At 51.9% G+C, this 25,561-nt stretch overlaps 1 protein-coding gene and 1 pseudogene across 2 annotated transcripts; both read left to right on the top strand.

Moving 5' to 3' along the window:
• The first annotated feature begins 413 nt into the window (after positions 1-413).
• On the top strand, positions 414-14,182 carry Rgs14 (regulator of G protein signaling 14). Of its 2 annotated transcripts, none has more exons than XM_052157063.1 (15): positions 414-615; positions 7,589-7,610; positions 7,815-7,993; positions 8,319-8,411; positions 8,494-8,637; positions 8,955-9,098; positions 9,234-9,345; positions 9,662-9,774; positions 10,313-10,543; positions 12,335-12,411; positions 12,614-12,740; positions 12,830-12,911; positions 13,019-13,065; positions 13,146-13,260; positions 13,494-14,182. In XM_052157063.1, the coding sequence occupies exons 1-15, from the start codon at positions 571-573 to the stop codon at positions 13,631-13,633; spliced, it is 1,671 nt and encodes a 556-aa protein (XP_052013023.1). In that variant the 5' UTR covers positions 414-570; the 3' UTR covers positions 13,634-14,182. The 2 variants fall into 2 exon arrangements, with proteins under 2 accessions (XP_052013023.1, XP_052013025.1); XM_052157065.1 differs by having other exon boundaries at positions 416-615; positions 10,340-10,543.
• Positions 14,183-17,929: 3,747 nt separating this feature from the next.
• Positions 17,930-18,523, top strand: LOC127664737 (40S ribosomal protein S7-like; annotated as a pseudogene).
• The last annotated feature ends 7,038 nt before the right edge of the window (positions 18,524-25,561 follow it).

Raw genomic sequence — 25,561 nt, 5'->3', positions numbered from 1 at the left:
AGAGGTAAATAAGTACTGAATGAAACACATGTGTGGATGCCTAGGACCCAGTACACATGTCCCACGTCCACGGAACCCGCCGCCAGACTACCTGCTCCACAAGTGCCTAGTTGTATGAGCATACACTTCTACACTTCTGCGTGCTGACACATCCTCGGAGCCTTCAGACTGAGACAGAACACTCCGGGTTCCTCGCTGGGCACAAGGAGGCTCCTGCTGGGTGTTGGTGCTTGCATTGCATGGGGTGCGACCGAGGGTGCGTTGGCGGCATGTGTGTGTGTGACCGTGTGTGTGTGTGTGTGTGTGTGTGTGTGTGTGTGTGTGTGTGTGTGTGTGTCAGAGTAGGAAGAGGCATTCGCTCTCTTAGATTGCTTCTTTCTGTGGTTTGGTTTCTATAGAGACACTTCCTGTGGCAGAGAAAAGAGGTAGTGAGCTGGTGTTTCAGGATGTAAGGGCCCGGAGGAGCAGAGCGAGCTCTCTCCACTGCCTGCTCGCCACCCCGAGAGTGCTTCCCCGATCCTTGTGGTGGTGGGTGGTCCCCCACGGAGGGGACCTGTGATCAACAGCGGTATGCCAGGGAAACCCAAGCACTTGGGTGTCCCCAACGGGCGCATGGTGAGTGTGGGCTCTGAGCCAGAGCCACAGGAGGGGGTGGGCACACCCAGGGTGGAGTCCAGGAGGCACACCCGGCAGGGTTGTGGAGGAGCCCAGGGGGGCTGCCAGCCAGCTGGAGGTGGGTACAGACAGCTGCTGGCAGTGGGACCTGGTGCTGTCACCCCAGGACCCTTCCAGATACCCAGCTAGGAGTCTGGTGCAACCCCAGGGATTAGTCCAGAGCACGGTGGGCATAGGTCTCTGGTTCCACAGGCAGTTTAGACTCGCTCCTCCCTCATCCACTACTGAGGTTGCTGAGGCTGATTGCAGAGTAGCTTGGAGACCCAGTGGTTACTCTACAACTTCTCAAGCTCTGTATCGCTGGCCTTCAGCCTTCCTCTCTTCACCTCATGGTCCAGGTGCCCGAGATAAGGTTTTAGGAGCGGCCCTTGCTGGGTCACTACATCAGCCTGCTCCAGAGGCAGCCTGCCAGAACTAGTGTTCTTTGGGCAGCCCAGTAAGGGCAGGACAGGAAGATCAGCTCTGTCTGTTCTATTCCTAGCCACTTGGTATAGGATGCCCTGTTTGCGGACCTCCCCCTTACACCCTCTCCAGGCTGTTTAACTCTGACTGGAGCTGTCCCCGAGTTTCTGGCTCTTCTTTCATTCACTCAATGGGGCAGGCTGTGTTGGGCCTCTCTTTTCTCCTTAGAGACCTGGCTCACACAGCAGGGTCACTAAAAACTCCAGGGAGACCAAATGGTGTCCTGGTAGCTCCTGTCCTAAGGCCCCATCCTAGAACATGGGACAAAGAGGATCAGAGTGACCTGGGATCCAGAGTGACCTGGGACCTAGTTCTAGCTCTGTTGTCTTTTCCCAAGAAAGATCCTGTCCTGTTTTGTCATCTGTAAAATGAGATAGAAATGGATCAACCTCCTGTTTGCTGAGTGACAAAACGAGGATGAGACCCTTGAAGCGTTGCAAAGGCCAAGGAAGGGTTCTCCCGATAGCCCCTGCATTCTCATCCCCTCCATCTCATTAAACAGTTCCCGCCTCTGCTTTCCAGTTCCCCAGGTTAGCTCTCATGTCTTGCCCAGAAGCCCTTTACTGCTAGCACCATGCTATTTTGGTGGAAGGGAGACCAATTCCAAAAGCTGTCTCGGCCCCCATCCTACTTCCTCTACCACCAACCCAACTTAGAAAGTCCGTGGAGAGCCCCCCCCCCCTTGCACCCATGCTGGTGGGCGTGACTCTTGGCATGCTCTTCTCTAGGTGACTTGGCCACAGGGCCAAGGAGAAATAGCTCAGGCCCTCCCCCAAAAGAATAGCTGGATTGATGCTTCTGGAACAGAACCCAGAACCACAAGCCAGCTGAAAGAGAGAGCTGGAGATAGACCCAGCCTGTCCTGCCTGTGGCAGCCCGTGGCCTCTCTATCTAAAAGTCATTCAGAGTAAAAAGGACGGTACAAGCTAGGTCCTGCCAAGCCCACAGCTGCCCCAGATCCTCTCAGCAATTGTCGCATATGTTTATTTCTGTTCTGTTTGGATCAGTTCTGAATCCTCTGCATGGCTCTTGAGACCTCATGGTTCACAGATGTCTACTTGTTGGACAATGGGCAGCTTTATGAGGCCATACTTGGCTGGGCCAGGGATGGGAAGACAGGCACTGGCAACTACAGTGTAGACGTGAACGGAGAGGGGCCTGCGGGCAAGGTGTCTGTTATCTCATGGGGGAGGCTCAGAGAAGCAAAACCAATATGCTGTTGAGCAGAAGGGTCACCACTGGCGTACCCCCCACGGGGTCTGGCTTTGGTTCCTCCCCACACACACCATTCCTTGCTGAGACAGTGTCAATCAAGAGCCTCACCCTCTGGCAGTCAGCTGTCACTTAGAGAGGCTCCTAACCCCCTCCCAGAGAAATTGTCACTCGGTACCAGCTGTCGCTTGGCTTGTGCATTCATCCATTCCCTCAGAGGCTTGTCTGGGTTGTCCCACCCTGAGCACTTAAGACCCAGGTCCCAGTTAGCACCAGTTAGCAAGGCATGACAGACAGGAGGGAAGAATACTGGAATAAGCTTCTGGTTTGGGAAGGAGCTGTAGGTCAGGAGTGGAGAAAGCCTGGGAAGAGCCTGGCAGGGAAAACCATCTTCTCCATTAACAACTATGGCTGTAGAAGATGGTCCTTAAAGCACATGCAGGCTAGAGGGGGAGTGGCCCAGAGGGAGACTTGCACATAGGAAAACATACAGAGATGGTAGAGGGCTATGCCCCAAGGGAGTCTGTGAGTTTAACTTCGTGTTAGTCATAGTTCTCTTTCTGGAAACTTAGAGATGGTCCCCCAACACACTCTGGCAAAGAGACCTATGGAAAGTCCATGTGCCTCTATGTTCCTGGTGTGCTACTCAGGGTCAGGGATGGCAGTGCGGGGGTGCATTATAGAAGGGTCATGTCTTGGAGAAAGCTCTACAGAGCTGGCTCAAGCTGACGGGATCAGGCACCTAGGGTTGTATAGATAGACATCCACAGAGAGAAACAAGACCACAGGCCATGTGCTCACCTCTGGAAAGGCACCGGGGACATGGATAAAAATTCTGGAATAAAGTTCTGGTTTGAGGAAGAGTCGTGAGAAGGGAGAGAGGAAGCCTGGGGTATCTATCAGTTGATTGCTCTCTCTGAGATCTGAATCCTCTAGGGACACAGTTCAAGAGGCATCCCTGGGCCTCACCTCCATTGACCTCACCCATTTGTGCCCCGAAGCTACAAGCCCTGCACCGCCAAGCTCTCCTATCTATAAGGGAAGTGGCAAAGCTGGGTGCCGTGCCACGCGCCTGTAAGACTGAAGGCAGAGGCAAGTGGATGGACCCTCTGGAGATTAGAGGCCAGCCAGGGCTACAGAGGGGGTGCCAGGGCTACAGAGGGGGTGCCAGGGCTACAGAGGGGGTGCCAGGGCTACAGAGAGGGTGCCAGGGCTACAGAGGGGGTGCCAGGGCTACAGAGGGGGTGCCAGGCCTACAGAGGGGGTGCCAGGGCTACAGAGGGGGTGCCAGGCCTACAGAGGGAGACCGTGTTTCACATATGTACATGGAAGCAACACAGAGAAACATGGCAGAGTCTTCAGATTCCATCAGTGTCAGGCCTGCTTGCCGTCCAATATTATCTCTGACACTTTTTCAAATCTGTAACTTGCCTGGCCCTCAGGTTCCTTGCCTGTAAAATGGGGACATTAACATCTGCTGCAGGGGACAGAGATGTTGAGGTGAAGAAGTAAGAAACTATGGGCTACTTGTAACACAGCTAGATCGGGAAACTTGGTGTGGCGGGGTGGCCGCCTCACTGTCCTCTGCTGTGCTACCAGCAGCTCCCTTGGAGCCACTTCCTAAGAGTGAAGCGTGACAAACTAAAGCCAGAGCCCACTATGGGTTGGGACTGTCACCGGCCGCCACACCCTTCCTCATCCTTTCTTCCCCTTTTCTTCCATTCACTCAGCAGGGCTCCTCGAACAGAGGTAAGAATCGGGGTCACTGCTGAACCCCAGTTCTCCTTGCCTTGTAGTCTGTGTAAGCCATAGCTGTGGCTCTGGATCCCACTTTGCCATAGATGGTGCTCTGACTGAAGTTGCCCAGGTTAGCCTCCCAGCAGCTTCCCAAGGCTGGAACCGGAGCCTAGTGCTCCCCTGGTGGAACTGGGCTATTTCAGATTCCCAGGTGACTGAGCAGGAACTGGGCTGCATTCCTTCACCCCACCCCCGCCCCCTTGAGATTAGGGGTCCCTCTTCCAGTTCTGTCCCAGTTCTACTTTCATCAAAAGAAGCTGGAAGAAAGAACCCGCCACCTGGGGCAGCCTCTTAGTCCAGACTGCTTAGGCATAGGGTCACAGAGGGCGCCCCTGGAGCAGGGATTTCAGAAAGACTCCGTTCCCAACAAGACCAGCCCTCTGGGAGCTAGCTACCAGGCTGCGGGGGGTGGGGAGGTGGGGGGGTGGATGAGAGGCCCAGGCTGAGTCCGTACAGAGGGCATGGTGAAGACCAGCTTTTGGGGATAACTGATGGTGGATAGGGACCCAGGAGCAGTGCTGGGGGCTATAGAAGCAGGTACTCGGGCAGAGGAAACAGCAAAACAGGAAGCAGGGGTGTGGGGAAAATAGAAGTTTGATAAAGTGTAGGGTGGAGGCGAGGAGGAGGCAATGATGTTGGAGGGGCTCATTAATCAGGTACAGGTAGGGGAGGGGTGTAACTGTAACCTGGCAACAGCAATCCTACCGAGGCAGGCAAGGAACTGAATACAGGGTGGAATGGTGGGGAGGGAAAGACCAGGAGAAAGCCTGAAGCCAGCCTTACTTAAGGACATAGTTAATTAAAGATAATATAGAAATCAAGCTCCGAGGGCCAAACAAAACCCTAGTGTGGCTGGCTTCAGTTCCAGTACCTTTGGCTGTCTAGAACTCCTGTCCAGAGAGAGCTCCCTACAAAGCCCAGGCTGATTTGGGATTGCAGGGGCACTTTACAAAGGCTGAGGATCCTGGAAGAGGGAAAGGCCCTGCACTGAGATGGGAACTGCACCAGAGAGTTGGGGGGAGGAGCAGCGGTGGGGCGGGGAGGACCGCAGCTCAGGCTCTGAAGCTAGAAGCACAGCTGCAGCCCTGCAGCAGCTGGGGGAGGAAGACAACAGTGGGGTGCAGGCAGGTGAGGAAGGAGATGGCAGGCTGCTGGGGACCTCAGGCCTGGTGAAGACCTCCCACCTTAGGAATCTGGACTTGCTTCCCTCAGCTGAGAGGGATGAAGACCTTGGAGGGGAGAGATGACTCTAATGATGAGGAGCATCTGGAGGAGTGTGAGACACAGTGTAGGGAGGTGAGGGGGGAGCCCGAAGCGTGATGTTCTGGGGAGCTGGTCCCACACCCAGCTCAGACAATTGCAGACTTTCTCTCTTGCTCTCAACCCCCATGCAAGGTTGTAAAACCCGGAAAAAGCAGAGCTAGGATTTGCATCTTTGTCTTGAGGACTCAGACCATTGTGCCCTTTGCCCTCCAGCACAGTAGCAAACCCAGACACCTGGCAGCATCTGCCATGCATATTGATGTATCAACAGCATCTGGAATGTTCTAGAACATTTACTGGACACCACAAAGTGTTCTAGTGTCTACAGTGTCACTAGACACCACGAAGTGTTTTTGAGCTCCCTCTGTGTGTTTAAGTCAATGGAATGAAGCAGTCCTTTCCAGGGTCGTTGTTTGACCAACTTCTATAGAGGATGGACTAAGGTAGAAACACGCTTGATTATCCTTCCCGAGGTCTCAGAGCACAAGCATTGATTGCTTCCCATCGCCTCCCAAAGAAACACAGATGTATCTGACTGGCCCCAGAGTCCCTTGACCAGAATGGAAATACCCTTAGGGATGGCCACCAGCTGCTCAGGGCCAGCCAAGGATGCTGCTCTGAGGAGATGCTCACAAGACTTTGAACATCGCTCTTTTTCCTTTTTTTGTTTTTTTGTTTTTTTGTTTTTTGTTCTTGTTTGTTTGTTTGTTTGTTTGTTGCTTTTTTCAAGACAGGGTTTCTCTGTATAGCCCTGGCTGTCCTGGAACTCACTCTGTAGACCAGGCTGGCCTCCAACTCAGAAATCGGCCTGCCTCTGCCTCCCAAATGCTGGGATTACAGGCGTGCGCCACCACCGCCCAGCTTGAGCATCGCTCTTAGAGAGAAATGGAACCCCTGGGAATCTCTTAATTTTAAAACATACGAGGTCCCTTTAAACTTATTTTTTTCCCTGGATGCCAAATAATATCCTACAGTATCTCACAGGCCAGTCCTGACTCCCACAGGACCCAGGTGCCCCGAGGGTAGGAGTGGAGGGTGGAAAGCAGGGGAGGGGAGGCTTTCCCACGCTTGCCTCCAATGGGGTGGAAAGAAGGGACATGGCAGGGTTTCCATGACAGGGTCTAGGGAAATGTAGGAGCTAAGGAGACTGGAGGTGCAGGCATCTAAGTGATGGAAAAAATACAGGTATAGGGAAGCTGTTTCAGGACTTTATAGTGGGAATGGAGGAGTGTCCATTTGAGACTGGCTGAGTTTGAGTGGTCTAGAAGCCAGCTGAGTGTGGTGGGAGCTAGATGCTGGAGTTGGGGTGTGAAGGGCCCACAACAGAACCTGGAAAGGGGACGGCCCACCTTGAATGGCTAGAGGTCTACAGAGGAGCTGGGGAGCTTCTGGGGGGGCAGGAAAGGAATCGAGAGAAACCATTGCAAGAAGCCCTTCAAGGTGATGGTGGGGAGCTCTGTCTCACCAATGACTCAGAACTCAGAGAAGCCAGGGTTAGTATGCATTGTAGGAGAGAAATAATAGAGTTGGCGAGGATGGCAGTGCTACTCCTGCCCCTGGACCAGCACCAGAATTACCCAGAAGCCTGTTATAAGTGGACAGCCTCAAGCCCCATCCTGAATCTACTGATTCTGAATGTCAGGGAGGGAGGGACCTCATGGTCACTCCGGTAAAGTCTGATGGACTCTGCTCTGTGCCCCAAAACCATCATCCCAAGCCGTGCCTGCCTATGGTGGGGTGGGATGAAGGCCCCGAGGTGAATCCGTGCCAAGAGATCACTAACCACAGAAACGTCTCTCCTCCCTCCAACACAAAGGTTGGCATAGCAAGTGAGCTGCTGTGTCCAAAGCCTTATAGACAGATGGTACCTACCGGAAGAAGCAGGGTTGAAGTCCAAGCTCACCTGGGCTCACCTAGCAGGGGCTGGGAGAGAAGGGAAGGGGGAGGGGCACTAGAAAGAACCCTGAGTAAGTCCCAGTGCACGGTGGTTGCCACATGACAGAAAGGGGGCCGGGGCAGACTGAACAAAACTCTAGGCAGTAATGACTCTCTGGAGCCAGTCAGCTATACTCTCTAGGGAGAAAACACAGTCCCCGCTCCCAGGACATCTGCTCGGTGTGGCTCCTTACAACTTGTAAGGGGCTCTCCTCTGATCTTCTCTACCTTGGGTCTCTCCTAGGTTCTGGCAGTCTCTGATGGAGGTGAGTGTCTCTGATGAAGATGTGTGGAGGAGGGAGGGGGGGTAGGGAGGGAGGGAGGCACAGGAAGTACTGTGTGGGGCCACTCCAGCCACATGTTGACCTCTCAGGTAATCAGACTGCAGAGTAGATGAAGGTCTGCAAGGAGGGCCTGGGCCACAGGTGGAGGGAGGAAAGGCTCACCCTAACTTATCCATCTCTCTGCAGAACTGACCAGCACGGCAGGTTCCCAGGCCCAGGGGGAAGGCAGAGGCAGCTCCCTCAGCATCCACAGCCTCCCCAGCGGCCCCAGCAGCCCCTTCTCCACTGAGGAGCAGCCTGTGGCCAGCTGGGCCCAGTCCTTTGAGCGGCTGCTACAAGACCCACGGGGTCTAGCTTACTTCACTGTAAGCCCCAGGGAGGGTGGAATGGGGGAGGAGGGGCCGCTGCAGGGAGGGGGTGCAGGAGAGGACACAGACAGCTTCCGGCTGTCTGTCCGGGAGTGCTGCTTCTCTCTGTGGTCCGTGTCTTTGGCATCCTTCCCCTATCACTAAGCTGGGGACTCTGCCTTCTTGTCCTCACCTCTGCTTCTTTCTTCCGGTACTCCAGATCTGCTTCCATCTGTCTGTCTGTCTGGTCTCTTGGCCTCCGTGTCTGTCCCAGTCTTTGAACACGCCCGTCCCTGAATCAGCCTGTGTCTGAAGGCCTTCCTTCTCCTTCTCCTCACGCCAGGAGTTCCTGAAGAAGGAATTCAGCGCGGAGAATGTGACTTTCTGGAAAGCCTGCGAGCGTTTCCAGCAGATCCCAGCCAGCGACACCAAGCAGGTGGAGAGAAAGATGGGTCAGGTGGGTGGGGGCTAGGGCCTGGGACATGACTCCTGACCTCTTCTGGTCCCTCATCCCCCAGCTAGCTCAGGAGGCCCACAACATCTACCATGAGTTCCTGTCCAGCCAGGCGCTGAGCCCAGTGAACATCGATCGACAGGCCTGGCTTAGTGAGGAAATGCTGGCCCAGCCCCGGCCAGATATGTTCCGAGCACAGCAGCTTCAGGTGAGGGGATCAGCGGGCAAGGACAGGATGAGAAGGGACACCAATGGGACACTCAACAGGTCCAGATACAGGGGCAGAGTCAGAGCCAGAGCGGAAGGGGCAAAAGCCTTGAGGGATGGGTTAGGGCGGGGTCAAGAGTAGGGGCGGGACTCAGACTCCATGTAAACCAGGCTTTGGGGAGGCATGGTTTGGGGAGCTTCCCTACGTGGACTGGCTAAGGTAGGACCTGGGGCGGGAAAGGTTCAGGCAGAAGCTAACATCCAGCCCTCCGCTGTCCTCTCCCGGTGCCAATCACCACACCCCCGCTGGCCAAGCAGATCTTCAATTTGATGAAGTTCGACAGCTATGCGCGCTTCGTCAAATCCCCGCTGTACCAGGAGTGCCTGCTGGCCGAGGCCGAGGGACGGCCCCTGCGGGAACCTGGCTCCTCACACCTCGGGAGCCCCGACACAGCAAGGAAGGTGCGGACGGGGTGGCAGTGGGCGAGATGGGGCGGGGACTGCGGACAGTCTCAATACGGGTCTTCCTCAGACCTAGATGCGTGGTGGGGGCTGGGGTGCCGCTCCGCACCACCAGCGTCTTCCCTGTATCCCCAGAAGCCAAAGCTGAAGCCTGGGAAGTCACTGCCGCTGGGCGTGGAAGAGTTGGGGCAGCTGCCACTTGCTGAGGGCCCCTGTGGACGCCCTCTCCGCAAGTCCTTTCGTAGAGGTGAGACCAGGCCCTGGCCCTGGAATGATGTGGCCAGGAAATCTGGGCCAATTTTGGGAACGCCCTTTTCTTCCTACCTGACCCAGTCCGCAATAAGGCAAAATCCAAACCCAAAACGTATGCTCTCGGGACTACCTAGTTTCTCCAGGAGACTGTGCTCCTACGCCCCAGAAGTTGGCTACACAGAGACACACCCAGGGTCCCACACACTTTAAGTCCTCGAAGGATGGCTCCAAACAAGGCCCATCGAAAGGGAGGTCCTAGTCGGAGGGATGCTGAGAGGAAGAAGGACCTTTCATCACTGACTTTCCCCTAGAGATGACAGGTGGAGCTGCGAATTCCGCCCTGCGACGAGAGTCTCAAGGATCCCTGAATTCTTCCGCCAGTCTGGACCTCGGCTTCCTTGCCTTTGTGAGCAGCAAATCTGAGGTGAGCAGCCTCTGAGAGCCGGAAACAAGCAAGGTGCTTTCTGCTTAGGACCGGTGCGGGTTCCCGGCATTCACTGCGAACATCTACGCTTACACTCCGAGCTTGCTCTGCAAAGCTATCACCTGACCCGCCTTTTCTCTCCATGCCTGATAGAATGGTCTCTGCACATACTATGTATGCATGCACATCCTCGGCTGGGAGATGTGTGTGTGTGTGTGTGTGTGTGTGTGTGTGTGTGCCTTGGTATATCCTGTAGCTGTGTAGCTAGTTAGGGGAGCTATCTTTGAGTGTCCAATATTTTTTGTTTGTTTTTTGATTTGGTTGGTTTGGGGGGGGGCGTTGATTTGTTTGTTTGTTTTGGTGTCTGTAGTCCAGGTATGCTTTGAACTCAGAGCTCTGCCTGCCTCTGCTTCCAAGTACTAGGATCAAAGGCGTGCATGTTGGAGCAGACTTGTGTTTCTGGAACAAGACTGCGTCTTTGCCTGCTTCCAAGTGTACATGTATGTGTCCACGCATGTCCTCACCTGTGTACATACAGCCTCCACCTGATCTTGCCCACAACCAGAGCCACAGAAAGAGCCTTGGGAGTGGAGAGAGCGAGAGCGAGAGCCGGCCGGGGAAGTACTGCTGCGTGTATCTACCTGATGGCACAGCCTCCTTGGCCCTGGCTCGACCTGGCCTCACCATCCGCGACATGCTGGCGGGCATCTGCGAGAAGAGAGGCCTCTCTCTCCCTGACATTAAGGTCTACCTGGTGGGCAATGAGCAGGTGCGAGCAAGGCCGGCCCCAACTCTCGCCTCCTTTCTGATCATGACCTGATTCTTTTTCTAATCCTCTGCCCCTGCCCCCCAATTCTAAGTCCTCTATCGCCAACCCCTTCCTAGCTTGTTCATGAACCTTATTCCTACGCCTGTGTCCAAGTCCGCACAGGTTCTAGTACTGACTCCTTGTTCATTCTCAGACACACACCCATGTCCCACAAAAATCCCACTCACACACAAGTCCACCCCATCATCCTGGCTCCCAGCTTTCCCCGTCGCCCTGCTCTGATGGTTTCCAGGAGGTAGAGCTGGGGAGAGGGTCCTGCACCCCCGCCCCCACAGTTCACTCTGTTATCCCCACAGGCCCACTCCTGGTGTTACCACTAAGTAATTTCCTCCTCTCTGCCATCAGACGTATCCACTGAACCTAGAGCCCAAACGCTTCCATTAAGTGCAAATGAGCATTAAACTCTTAAGGTCCAGGCAAACTCACGGAAAGGGGGTGCCACCATGTAAGGGGGCCTCAGGGGAGCAATGCTGCTCCAGGGGAAGTGACAGGAAATGATCAAGCCCCAAGAGGCAGCCAAGGTATATGAGGAGAACTGGCTGGGAGGCTGGCTGTGCTCTGCTAGGTTCAGGCTGCAGGTAAGCCAAGCAAGAGGTGGTCACCAGTGAAACCTCTGGGAGAGTCTTGTCCAGAGAAGATGGCACATCTGGCCTGAAGGCTTGGAGAGAAGCAGAGGCTAAGGAGGGCAGAGCAGTCTGTCTGGGAGAACTGCAGGGAGAGGACATTCCAGGCAGAGGGAGGGAAGGAGGTGCTGGCAGGACATGCTTAGGGACCCAGGGTGCGGGGGTGTTAGGGCAGCAGTGAGAGCCGCTCTGCCCACTTTCCCAGACCACCGGAACAGCTGCCAACAGCCCAGATGGGCTTCTGCGCCTGCTAAATATAGCTCCACCACCCACCTTCCACCTGTTCCTGTGGCACAGCGCGGGCCTACTGTCTGGAAGAGTCTCCACGCTCCCTTTTAAGCTCTCCCCTACACGTTTTATGCTGGGTCAGACAGTGGGCTTGTCTGCATACCTACTGTGCGTTTGGACTATAGCAAATGCTTTACATCGTTCTGGTCTGATGCGCATGTTGGGGGTGGGGCTGATCTAGGCATTAAGGAGGCAAGAGACGAGAACCAGGCCTCCTTGGTCAGACAATGGCCAGTGGTGTGGGGGAAGTGTGCCCAGAGGGTCTGCTTGAGTGTCCCTTACCTGAAGGAAGGACACACACTCTGAGAGGCAGGATCCTCCAAGCTTCATCCTTGCTAAGAATCCCCGCTAACTTGTTTACCTGCATCCCTGTTTCCCTGAACCAGAGTCTTTCCCAAGCTTCCCCTAGCATTCACAAGCATCTTCCACTCTTTTCCTTCTTTTTAATTTTTCCAATGGGGTCTTACTGTGTATCCCTGGCTGTCCTGGAACTTGCTATGTAGTCCAGGCTGGCCTTAAACTCCATCAGCCTCTGCCTCCTAAGTGCTGGGGACAAAGGCTTATATGAGCATGCCACAATGCCCAGGGCATCTTCTAATCTTAAGATCCCTTAGCCTTAGTCCGAGCAGGCTTAAACTTCACTGGTCCTTGCCCCATCTGCCTCTTCAGCCTTCTGTTATTCATGGGCTGGCTGGTCCTCCTGATCTTTAGGGTACCACACTAGAGGCCACAGGAGGAAATGAAGGTGGTTTCCGAGTATCCCCAGGGGATGGTTTGGGGTGGAGGGAGGGGATTCTTAGACCCTGCCTGGCATCTGCAGAAGGCCCTGGTCCTGGATCAAGATTGCACCGTGCTGGCAGACCAGGAAGTGCGACTGGAAAACAGGATCACCTTCCAGTGAGTGCCCCACCCTAAATCTCAGTCTACTGGTCCCCAAATCTCACATCTCATTCTGGGCAGGGAGCTTGGCCCCCTAGGCTAAAATCCCACCCCCCAAACCGTTCCACTCTCCAGTTCAGCTTTGTCCCCTCTGGGCTTATTTTGGGAAAAAGGGCCTGGGTCTCCCTCCATCAGTCTGCAGCTCTTGGGTCCCATGCAGGCTGGAGCTGGTTGGCCTGGAGCGCGTGGTACGGATCTCTGCTAAGCCCACCAAGCGTCTGCAGGAGGCACTGCAGCCCATCCTGGCCAAGCATGGCCTGAGCCTGGATCAGGTGGTCCTGCACAAGGTAAGTGATGGGGCTTTAGGTCAAGGGGGGGCCACCCCGCAGGGAAGTCTTTGTGGCCAAGCCCAGAAGCTGCTAACCTCTCTCCGTAGCCAGGGGAGAAGCAGCTCATGGACTTGGAGAATCTAGTGAGCTCAGTGGCCTCGCAGACACTGGTTTTGGACACTCTTCCAGGTAAGTGATGTTTGTACCTGGGACTTGGTTTCCCAGTGTGCCTCTGGCACAGGAGACGGGGCTTCTGAGAGGAAGGCCAAACTCAACAGCGGTGCTGTCCATTATAGATGCAAAGATGAGTGAAGCCAGAAGCATATCCCCCTGCCGCAGTCAGGTAACTGAGAGCCTCGGGGTCTCCTTCCCTACCCTCTGCTTCTCCCTCCTAGTTGTGCCCCTGACCCAACTTTCTTGCAGGGATGCTTCCCAAGAACCCAGACCAAGGACAGTCACCTCCCCCCATCATCCTCCAGTTTGCTGGTAGAAGATGCCAGTAGTTCTACTGGGAGACGACAGACCTGCGATATTGAAGGTGCCTTGTGAGGACAATGGGGGCTATGGGGTCAGAGGGATGAGGGAAGTGGGTGGAGGATCATTGAAGGTGGCATCAGAGAGGCCTGAGCTAAGGCTGGGGCTAAAGGCCATTTGCCCTGGAATATACTGATAGTCTGGGCTCAGGAGGCTGTGTTCACAGAAGGCACAGAAGGTGATATAGGTGCTTTGGCCCTATGGCTCCTGACTCTGTGGCTACTCCCACTCCCCCAGGCCTGGTGGAGCTGCTGAATCGGGTACAGAGCAGCGGGGCCCATGACCAGAGGGGACTTCTTCGCAAAGAGGACCTGGTCCTGCCAGAATTTCTGCAGCTTCCTTCCCAAAGACCAGGCTCTCAGGAGGCTCCTCCATAGACTGAACCAACTATTCAGCCCAGGGAGGGCCCTTCAGACTCCAGCACCCACCCGGTCCTCTGACACCCGTGGAACAATCCAGGCTGTCTGCATGGTGCCTGTGCAAACCAAGCATGCCACGGGTCTGCGCTGCATGCCCTGTCTGTGCCATGAGTGTCTTTGGCCCCTTTCTGCTATGGGCAGGCCCATAGAAAGGGCCAGGAAGGGGTGGCTACCTGCTCTCTCATAGGGTTTGCCTACCCATTCCTCGCAGTAGGCCATCAAGGGGAGACAGGCCTAGTCCCTTGGCATAAGCATACTGAACACGAAGGGGTGACTTTGGCAGTGCCAGCCTCCTCAACTTGTTCTAGGCTTTAGCAGGAGGTGGGAAGGAGGGGCTGGCCCCTCCTTAGAGAGTTGATGTATGCAAGACCTGGGTGTACCAGTGGGCAACCCTCCCTCCATCCTCAGACTCTACTGTACATATGAATTTTATGGTTGGCTTGGGGCAGCTGGGTTTGTCCTGGATATATGATACTGTTATAATAATAATAATATTATTATTATTCAGCCATGAGGTGTGTTTCTTGTATGCCACTCTACCCTGTGTGATCTCACTACCCCACTGCCTCTGTGCCAGGCCAGGAAGTCTTGGGAAATCTTAGTGAATACCTCCTGACTTCCTGTTTTCTAAATCTCTCTTCTCAGGGCATAGAATGTAGAAGGCAGGGAGGGGGGAGAGGAAGGGGGAGGGGAAGAGGGTGAGCCACTCCCCACCGCTGCCCCTTTGCCATCACCCAGCTGCCGGCTGCTACAGTGTCTGTGGGACATGAATGTATCCTTTTTGTTTCTGTTCTGTTTCTGTAAGGGATACAATGTATCTCTACATACACTACTAAGAGCTCCTTGAGATGCATGGAAAGCTTTTTTGTGAGGTTAGGCTGGGCTGCATATTCTTTTCCTCATCTGCTTTGGCTGGGTGGTAGCCCATTTCTAGGCAGCTGGAAAAGGTAGGGAGGGAAGGAAGGAGGACTTCTCAGAAAGTCTCAGCATGCAGGAGAGAAGCCCAACCTGGTCCCACCTAGGGAGGTAAGTGTAAAGGAAGTTAGGAAGCTAGATAACTTGGGGCGGAGCCCTGCACACTGGTGAGTCTGCACTGACCCCTCCACCAGGACCTCCGCCATCTTGCCTTCCTCTGGGGGGGGGGGGAGTTTCAAGCTTCTGTCACCTGGTAACCCCTCACTCTGTCTGTTTAAAGCATCCCTAGGCTTCTAGGGTGAGCTGATGACATATCCCATTCCCCATGGGCAGAGTTTAGCTCAGAGGTTGTTGTCTAAAGCTACTCTGTTAAGAATCCTAATCCTCGGGGCCGGAGAGGTAGCTCAGTGGTTAAGAGCACTGGCCCTTCTTACAGCGGGTCTGGGATTGATTCCCAGCACCCACTTGGCAGCTGAAAACCATCTATAACTGCAGTTCCAGGAGATCCACATCCTCTTCTGGCCTTCATAAATACTGTGCACACATAGTGACCATACATACACGCAGGCAAAATACGCATATGTGTAAAATAAAAATAAACAAATATAAGCCAGGCGGTGGTGGCACATGCCTATAATCCCAGCACTCTGGGAGTCAGAGGCGGGCAGATTTCTGAGTTTGAGGCCAGCCTGGTCTACAGAGTGAGTTCCAGGACAGCCAGGGCTATACAGAGAAATCTTGTCTCGAAAAAAAAACAAATCCAAAATAAAATAAAATAAAATATAAAAAAATAAACAAATCTTTTCATTTTAATCCCAATTCTATTGGCTTGTCTTCTACCACCTTCTGAGCATCTGCACAAAGGCCCTGTGAACAGAAGGCCACCCAGGAAAGCAGGACTGTGGTGGCAGCCATCCTGCCACTTCACCCATGCCTGAAATGGCCTCTTCTTGACTTTCACCTTAGGCAAGCCAGTAAGTTCATTCTTGGAGAACGAGCTTGTTACAGTGACGTGGGGTTCTAAGACCCGCATCTACAAGACTCCTGCTTCCCTGATGAGCTTGGTAGGCGGGAATAGGCTCAAGGAAGCATGGGGGCAACCGGCATCAGGGGACTGCATCGTGCTAGGGTATATGTGTGGTGTTAGGAGTGGGAGGAGGGAGACAGATTCCTGATGCTAAAATAGCTTTCCTGCGAGAGATGTAAACAGCGTCCACCATCCTCCTAAGGTCCCAACAAGAACGAAGAACGATTTTCTCCCCAAGTGCCCCAGGAACACAGATCATTCAATCAGCCACACTGGGAAGTCATCACCCAAGGAATGATGGTATTTCAGTTAGGGTTTTACTGCTGTGAACAGACACCATGACCACTGCAACTCCTTTTTTTTTTTTTTTTTTTTTTTTTGGTTTTTCAAGACAGGGTTTCTCTATATTGCCCAGGCTGTCCTGGAACTCACTCTGGCACAGCCACTCTTATAAGGATAACATTTACCTGGGGGTGGCTTACAGGTTCAGAAGTCCAGTCCATCATCATCAAGGCAGGAACATGGCAGCATCCAGGCAGACACGGGGCTGGAGGAGCTGAGAGTTCTACATCTTCATCCAAAGACAGACCAGAGAAGACTGGCTTCAAGGCTGCTAGGACAAGGGTATTAAAGCCCATGTCCACAATGACACACTTCCTTCAACAAGGCCACACCTCCAAATAGAGCCACTCCCTAGGCCAAACATAGTCAAACCACCACAGATGGCTTCCCCATGGCTGTGTCGATGGAGCCCCAAACCTCCGATGCTTTAAGCACCAATATCTTCTAGCTTCTCCCCCAAGAGCCACACAATTAGGGAAGAATTCCATACAGCTAGTTGAGAGGGGTGACCAGAAACTCCATTGAGAGCCCATAACCTTCCTTGGCCCTCCTCCTGTGAGGAAAGTAGACAGTCAGTGGGCCCAGCTGTGACCATTGACCAGCAACTTAGCAGAACTCCTGATGATGCTAACTGGCTCACAGGGCAGTCAGGTTCGACAATCCTAGTCTTTCCCTCTATCAGCCACAGATCTCCGCCCTGTTTTCCTTGGACATATGGGAAGAGAGATCTCCAGAGAAGAAGAGGGTGAGATGGGCTCTCTCCCCAAAGCTGGTGGACCCAACAGGCCAAGCTATCCTTTCTGGAACCCCTGCGCAAGTGCAATGATACATTGTATACTTTCGACCTTGTGAAATCTGAAAGGGCCAGTAGAACAGTTTGTCTCCTGCTGAGAGACGCTTAAATTGGAGTGTGGGGGGCTGACTGCTCCTGAAACTTCATTATCACTCAGGTTTCTGGGTGCGGAGGCATGGTCCCAGGAGGACTGCGTGATGTCATTGTCTGGTGAGGAGCCATGGCTATCTTAGGGGAGAGTATATTGGCATGGCTGCCCGGTTCTGGAGGCAGGTCAGGAGTTTCTGTTAAAAACCACAAGTAGAGCTGGAAAGATGGCTCAGCAGTCAAGAGCCCTCAGCATCCTCTGATCTCAGCATCCATGTACCAACCTGGGCATCCTCTGTACGCCTGTGATGCCAGCGCCAACTGAGGCAGAGACAGGAGGACCACCAGGGCTTTCAGAATAGCTGAGAAAATGTAAGTCCCAAGTTCTGAGAGAGACCCTGCCTCCAAGGAATAGGCAGAGGATGATGGATGAGGACTCATAACATCCTGTCATGGTCTCCATATATGAGCACAAACAGAGATGCACAGAGACAGAGACACACATAGAGAAACACACAGACACACACAGAGACAGACACACACACACACACAGAAGCAGAGACACACACAGAGGCAGAGACACACACAGACACACACACAGAAACAGAGACACACACAGAGGCAGAGACACACACAGAGGCAGACACACACACACACACACACACAGAAGCAGAGACACACACAGAGGCAGAGACACACACAGACATTCCTTTTAACTAATTACATTTTTTAAATTTTAATATGTGCCCATGGAGGTCAGAGGTCTTGTAGAAGCTGATTCTTTCCTTCTCCCATGTGGATCTTTACGGTTGACCTCAGGCTTGGAGGCAAGCGTCTCTACCTGCTGAGCCATTTTTCCAGTCCAATAAACACAACTTTTTTTTTTTTTTTTTGGAGACAAGGTTTTTCTGTGGAACGTTGGCTGGCCTGGAACTTACTCTGTAGCCCAGGCTGGCCTTGAACTCAGAGAGCCACCTGCCTTTGACTCCTAAGTACTGGAATTAAAGGCATGCGCCACCACTGCCCAGCTGTCAATAAAAACATCTTTAAAAAATAAGATAAACTCTTTCTAAGCCGGCACTCCGTAAGGACGAAGCCATGTTCAGCTTGAGCGCCAAGATTGTGAAGCCCGATGGCGAGAAGCCGGACGAGTTCGAGTCTGCCATCTCTCAGGCGCTGCTCCAGCTGGAGATGAACTCCGATCTCAAGGCACAGCTGCGGGAACTCAACATCACCAAGCCAAGGAAATTGAAGTTGGTGGTGGTTGGAAAGTTATCATAATTTTTGTACCAGTTCCTCAGCTTAAATCTTTCCAGAAAATCCAAGTCTGGCTAGTTCGTGAACTGGAGAAAAAGTTCAGTGGGAAGCATGTAGTCTTCATTGCTCAGAGGAGGATTCTGCCCAAGCCAACCTGGAAAAGCCTAACGAAAAATAAGCAAAAGCGCCCTAGAAGCCGCACACTGACAGCCGTCCTTGAGGACTTGGTCTTCCCAAGTGACATTGTGGGCAAGAGGATCCGGGTGAAACTGGATGGCAACCGGCTCATAAAAGTTCATTTAGACAAAGCACAGCAGAACAACGTGGAACACAAGGTTGAAACTTTTTCTAGTGTGTACAAGAAGCTCACAGGCAAGGATGTTAATTTTGAATTCCCAAAGTTTCAGTTGTAAAGAAAATGACTGAATACAGTATCATTCATAGTTAAAAATAAATAAATAAATAAATAAATAAATAAGATATAAATAAATAAGATAAAGCTGGGCGGTGGTGGCGCATGCCTGTAATCCCAGCACTCTGGGAGGCAGAGGCAGGAGGATTTCTGAGTTCGAGGCCAGCCTGATCTACACAGTGAGTTCCAGGACAGCCAGGGCTATACAGAAAAACCCTGTCTCGAAAAAACCAAATCCAAAAAACAAAAAAAAAGAAAAAATAATAAGATAAAGATAAAAAAGCAATACCACTAGAGAATCATTCAGTCCATCCAGAAGGCTGATCATCCCTATAGTATTATTTACAATCCAAAACCTGGCCAACAGTCAAAAGTGGATAGGTTGTTGGGATAGAAGTGACATGCCCATGCTCCACTATGTCACATAGCAAATAAATAATTGAGAATATCCTTGACTAATGAGGAAAATTCTCCAGCATATATTAATGTTCGGGGAGCAGTGCATTTGACACGATACCTGTCTTCATGTACTTTCTGTTGCTACAACTGAATAACACACACTGGACAAACATATAAGGAACTAAGGTTTACTGCGGAGGGTGCAGCTCAATGGTTAAGCTTAGCATCCTTGATGCCTTTAGTCACTGTCACCAGAAATACAATACAATAAAATAAAATACAATAAAATAAGACTGGAAGTTCATTTAACTCACAGTTCAGGAATGCGGGACCTCTGTGGTGGTTTGAATATGCTTGGTCCATCGAGGGGCACTGTCTGGAGGTGTGGCCTTGTTGGAGTAGGTGTGTCACTGTGGGTGTGGGCTTTAAGACCCTTGTCCTTGTCCCACAGAGAGAAACACACACAGACATACATAGAAGCAGAGACTGGAAGCTAGTATTCTGCTAGCAGCCTTCAGATGAAGATGTAGAAGTCTCAGCTCCTCCTGCACCATGGCTGCCTGGATGCTGCCATGTTCCTGCCTTGATGATAATGGACTGAACCTCTGAACCTGTAAGACAGCCCCAATTAAATGTTGTTCTTATAAGAGTGGCCTTGGTCATGGTGTCTGTTCACAGCAGTAAAACCTTAACTAAGACTATGTCCTAGAGCATGGTGCTGGCACCTGGAGAGGCCTTTCTTGCCAAACTGTAACATGGTAGAGGACATACATGCTGAAACAGCAAGCTAGCATGGAGATGCTTGATAACAAAGTCCCTCCCCAAACCATCCATCAATCCACACATTGATCAATCAATTCACGACAGCAGATCCTTGAGAAGCCAATCGATTCTCCCCAAATCCTGCCCCTCGGATGTGGTTCTTACCTATAATTCCAACAGTGGGAAGTGGAGGCAGGTGATAGGTGATACTGTGAGTTTGGGTAACCTGGGCTACATAGTGATTTCCAGGCAAGTCTGCATCACAGAGTAAGGCTCTGGAGAGAGAGAGAGAGAGAGAGAGAGAGAGAGAGAGAGAGAGAGAGAGAGAGAGGAAAAGAAAAAAAAACTTTAAAATTCATCCTTCAAAGCACAGGCTAGGGCTGGAGAGATGGCTCAGTGGTTAAGAGCACTGACTGCTCTTCCAGAGGTCCTGAGTTCAAATCCCAGCAACCACATGGTGGCTCACAACCATCTGTAATGGGATCTGATGCCCTCTGCTGGTGTGTCTGAAGACAGCTACAGTGTACTCATATAAATATAATAAATCTTTAAAAAAAAAAAAAGCACAGGCTATACAGAGAAACTGTGTCTCAAAAAAACAAACAAACAAACAAATCCAACCCCCCGACCCCCCCCCCCAAATCACCCTTCAGCGAGGGAATTCACAAATTCCCAATATAAATGTTTAGGAAACACATTCCCAAGCCATACTGGTATCTGTATATAAAATACAAACATGCAAGACTCCTGCAAACATACAGAAAGGAGAGAATGTTCTAGAAGTATAAAGCTGAAGATAGAGAACATCAAGAAAGGTACCAGCATTATACCAGGGTTAGGAAGATCAAAGATTTTCAGCTTAGCTTTAATTTTCTTACAGGTACAATTTTAAGTAATTTAATTACTAAAAAGACCTCCCCAAGAATCCATCTTTACTTCTGCAGGATAGCCATTCTTGGCAGAATTTAATACATTTTTGGAGACTTGAGACCCTGGTCACTCTTGGTCCATTTAGTTGGCTAGTATGCCCTTCTACCATAATCCCCTCTGCTCTTTTCTTATCAAATAGCTTTGAAGACTTTTCTTTGAGGAGAAATGAGCAGGCCCCTACTCATCCAAGATGGGGTACCAACCACAGACCAATAAGATGATCCTACTCAAGTCTAACCTCATGGCCAATGAGGTTAATGCCATTGTCACAGGAGCCTGTGTAACTTAAACAGCATTCACGCCAACCATTATGAAGTATTTAAACAGGCTGACAAAAGGCAGGCCTCAGTGTTCCTCACGGGCTCTCTGGGGAGCTCCTTGTGGGCTGCCACATAGGCTGTGTTGTGTGGGTAGCCACGGTTGTTCTGGTATGGAGACCCGTGGCATCCTGCAGGGCTCAGTTCCACAACAGTTAGTGTGAGGTGCTCCCTTCTCTCTTCTCCCTCCTCCCATCCGCTTCACACTTAGAATCCCTCACAGTCTTGGGCCTTCACCGGCAGCCTAACCAGGCCTCATCTTCAGGAAGAGGACACCACACCTTCAGATTCCTCTCCTACCAGCTCATTACCATGGGCTATATGTCACAGCCACTGACACACACTGATTCAAAGGAGGGCAGGCAAGGGGGCACAGAGCTGTTCACCTCTGCAAAAGGGAAGCTATGAAGGATATACAGTATAGAGGAAGAGAACGTATACTATATGTTAAACCAGTTTTGCATCCTGACAATACCCTCCCTACAGAGGATCTGGGCTAAGCAGCTAAGACGTTCTTAAAGACTCCCAGAGAGCCCAAGCCTGTGCTCCAAGCCTCTGCCAGACAATTTTGCTGTTTCTTACTCTTCTCTGTCTGCAACAGTCTAGGGCTGGGGGAAGGCATGCTGCCACTTGGTGACCTTAGGACCTGTGCGGGGGCTGGGGGGTAGGCAGAAACACTGACCGCTCACCTAGAGCCCTAGCTGAAGATATGCAGACACAGCAGTGTACTATGCTTCCTGGAACATCTACTCTTCCCCGCAGTGATGCACCCTGTGCCCCCCCCCACCTGCTGGTCAGGTGACTCTGGCTTCTGAGAGTGCAGAAGCTAGAGGTCATTTCCACAGGGAGATGAAGGACCCGACGAGGGAAGTGCCCGTAGTTGTACCACTGAAGCAGATATAAATTATATATCAACTGTACAGCCCTGCAGAAGACTTTGGAACGAGAATGCTTCCGATGGAAAAAGCCCATGAAATGGTAGGGTCTAGATAAGGTCTCCTCTGTGGCCACTGTAACCATTGTGTCTCAAGACATTGGCTAACGGGGAAGAGAAGAACCGAAGGGAGAGAGGAAGACCATCATGGAACCAGCTATGACGCTGCCTGTTGCTCAAAGCTGTCCAGCAAAGACATGTGGGCAGGGGTAACCTTATCAGTCAGGGGCCACCGCACTTCTCTATTCCTGGAGGAGCTAGAACTCAGTCTAAAAATAGACTTTAGCCTAAAAACGTTCTAAAAATGTTCTGTAGAACAGAACCAGAACTGGGTGACCAGAACCCAGAACATGGCGCCAAGCACCCAGAACCAGAATCTGAAATCTAACCTATAAAGCCTGAAACTCTCAGAGCCCGGGCCAGGCTCTCAGAGCCACCACTCAGCAGGGCAGACTTGCGGCCCAGAGTCCTCCTTAGAATGTAGATTCGAGAACCTGTGGCTAAGCTCCAAGCCCACAGCATAGAGCCCAGGACTCAAAATTTAGTAGAACTCAAAAGTCAGGGCAACAAGATGCCAGAGGCTGGGACTGCCTCGGACAGCAAGTGGCTCACAGCCTTACCCTCTGGCCAGAACCCTGAGACCAGTGAAGGTCGCGGGCAGGGCCACAAGAGGAGGGAAGTGTAAGGAAGAGGTAGTTTCTGAAGAAAACACACACACGCACACACGCGCGCGCGCACACACACACACACACACTACCCTCAAAGCAGCCTCAGCTATTTTGGCCAGACTTTGGCCTTGTCCATAAATACGTGACCAGAGCCTAGGCTCACAAGATTAATAATTACACAGAGTGCTTATTTTCTATACTAGGTTGGGGCATCGTCAGGTCACAGAAAGGCTTGTCTTCCCCATCTGCTCTAGGCTGGCGCTGGGCAGCTCAGGATGAAATCCAGGCTCTCCAAAGTGGGAGAGGTGACCCATATCTTTAATCCCAGCCCTCAGGAGGCAGAGACAGGCTGGTTTCTCTGAGTTGGAGGTTAGTCTGGTCTGCAGAGTGAGTTCTAGGCCAAAGGCTATGTAGGGAGATCCTGTCTCCAATCAGTCAGTCAATCAATCAATCAATCAATCCAGGCTCTCCAAAGGTAGACTATGTCAGGAGAAGAGGGGGTGCTTTGTGCCCATGAAGGGTGGTGGCAGGATGTGGCCCATCGTATCAGCCAGCCTGCTGCTGAGACCACGCCCCTCACAGTGGTCTGATGCTGGGAAGGAATGTTCACTGCTGTCTCCCACATCCAGCCCTGTGCTGACCCACAGTGAGGCTCATGGATTTGTTACCTTAGTAGCACGCTTGTGAGAGAAGCCAGGAGCTCTGACAATACTGTTCCATAACTCTGTGGGATCACAGAGCTAGTCCATCCAGATTGAGTGGCTCCAGCTTCGTAACCCTGGCATTTGGGAGGCTGAGGTAGAAGAACCATGAGTTCAAGGCTAGCCTAGGACATCCAGTCAGACCTTCTCTGGGAAAAACAAAAAACAAAAAACAAACAAAGAAACCAACAAACAAACCCAGTGTATGGAAAAAGTGGTTCTGGTTGCTGCTTTGTCTCCTCCTCAGTTATTCTTGGGCTTTAGGTTCTATTGAAAAACATCAGATAAAGAAACCACATATTTAAACAGCGAATGGTCCAGGTGTGGTATCGCTTCTAGTCAGGCAGATCTGCAAATGGGAATTCTGTAAGTTCAAGGCCAGCCTGATTTACAGTGTTTCAGGGCAAGTGGCTACACAGGGAGATCCTGTCTCAAAACCAACCAACCAACCAACCAACCAACCAACCCCAAATTGATCTTAAGAACCAAGGAATCAGGGCTGGAGAGACAGCTCAGCAGTTAAGAGCACTGGCTGCTCTTCTAGAGGAAAAGGTTCAATTCTCTGCACCCACATGGTAGCTCACAACTGCTTATAGCTCCAGTTCCAGGGGATCTGACGCCCTCTTCTGGTCTCCTTGGGCACTGCGCACATGTGGTGCACAGTGCAGGCAAAACACCCAACTAAATAAATAAGCAAACAGTTAATTACATTAAAAAATAGCTGAGGCCTCAGCTGGTTGCTTCACTTCTGTAGCCTGCTCTATCTAGCCCTGGATACATCCCCCCACCCCTGCTGGCTCTCCAAGTTCAAAAGGAGCTCCTGGGTGCTAAATCTGCCATGTTCTTTTCTTCCCCCCATGTTCTTGAGTTACATCTCAGCAGCATTCGGCCCAGCCAGCGGACCAGTGTGTCTCTCAAAACTTGGTTAACCCTGGTATCTGGGGCAGTTGCTCTTTTGTTCTTCCTCCTGACCTGGTATGCCTCTTTATCTCCCTTGCCAGTCTCTCTTGTTCTGCCCTCTTTAAATGTCTCTTATCTCCTCCTGGACCCCTGTTCTTTTTATAATTCATGCTTTCTCTCAGGGATAACCCCTTAGGCACAACCTAAGGTCAGCAGGTGAAGCCCTGATGCACACTGGCCCCTTCACACTGGGGCAGGGTGTTGGTCAATAGGCTAAGCGGATAACAGAGGCAGGATCTTAAAGGGAGCGAGGCATACATCCACAATTAGCTTGTCTCCTGTCTTCCGTTGTGCCTCTGAGAAGCCTTGTCTTCATCATAGGCCAAATTGGTACTTCTGCTGCTTCAGTCTTCTAAGAGATAAGTCTAGGTGGGAACCACCGTGGCCACCAGCTTGGGTTTTCAGATGATCACTGGCTGTGGACTCTTAGGTGGGTCAGCAAGTCAAGGATCTCTGCCACGGAGCTTGAGGACCTGAGCTCGCTCTCCAGGACCCACCTGGCAGAAAGAACAGTCTCCCTCAGGTTGTCCTCTGACTCCACACATATGCCGACACACACATACACACACACACAAGCATAAAGTAAAACTGTAACGAAAGACCACTGGCTGCTTCCTTTAGAGGATAGACCTGGAACAATGGGGGAGGGGAGGGCTTAGGCAGAGCACCTGGGAGGCCTTTGTGTCCTCTGCAGGAGAGGACAGTGGTCTGACCTGCTGCCCAGAGATGCTGGATAGACAGCTCCTGGATGATTAGGAAAGCGTGCAGGGGAGAGGTTGCTGGGAGAAGAGTTGGAAGAAGGGACGCAGAAGAAACAAGAGTCAGAGATGCCTCCGTGGTATCTGGCAGGGATCCGGGCCCTGGGTGCTGTTTGAAAAGTCTGTGAACATGAAGGAGCGGAGGACTCTGTGAGTACAGCCACAGAGGACTCAACTGGTACAGCCACGTGATTCTGTCAGGGATCCATCTGACAGGCTGTGCCTCTCTCCCACAGATGGCTTTTCCTCTCGGGGTCTCTCCCCACCATAAAATTCCCCTAACCACCCAGGTGCTGACATTAGGAAGGTCTAGGGAAGGCTCTCTCCAGAGCCCTCGTGTACAGATAGGATATGGAGCACCATCTGTGGGCATGCAGCCAGGTAAGTGTGACAAAAAGAAAGGATGCTGGCAGACAGCGTGCTCTTAGAAGTGCTTGGGTATGAAGTCCACGGCATTTTAGAATCGTATCTTTGGGATGCATTTGTTAAATAATTAGTTTATTCTAGTCATCAATTGTCCCCCAGGAAGGAAAGTAGAGTTTAAATATCAAACAAACAAAAAACCAAGGCCACCCTACGGCCTTAGCTGTCCTGGAACTCGCAGAGATCCCCCTGCCTCTGCCT

Source organism: Apodemus sylvaticus, chromosome 14 (assembly GCF_947179515.1).
Source record: "Apodemus sylvaticus chromosome 14, mApoSyl1.1, whole genome shotgun sequence".
NCBI classification, from domain to species: Eukaryota; Metazoa; Chordata; class Mammalia; order Rodentia; family Muridae; genus Apodemus; species Apodemus sylvaticus.
Note: the sequence above shows the minus strand (reverse complement) of the source record. Positions and strands in the feature narration are given on the sequence as shown.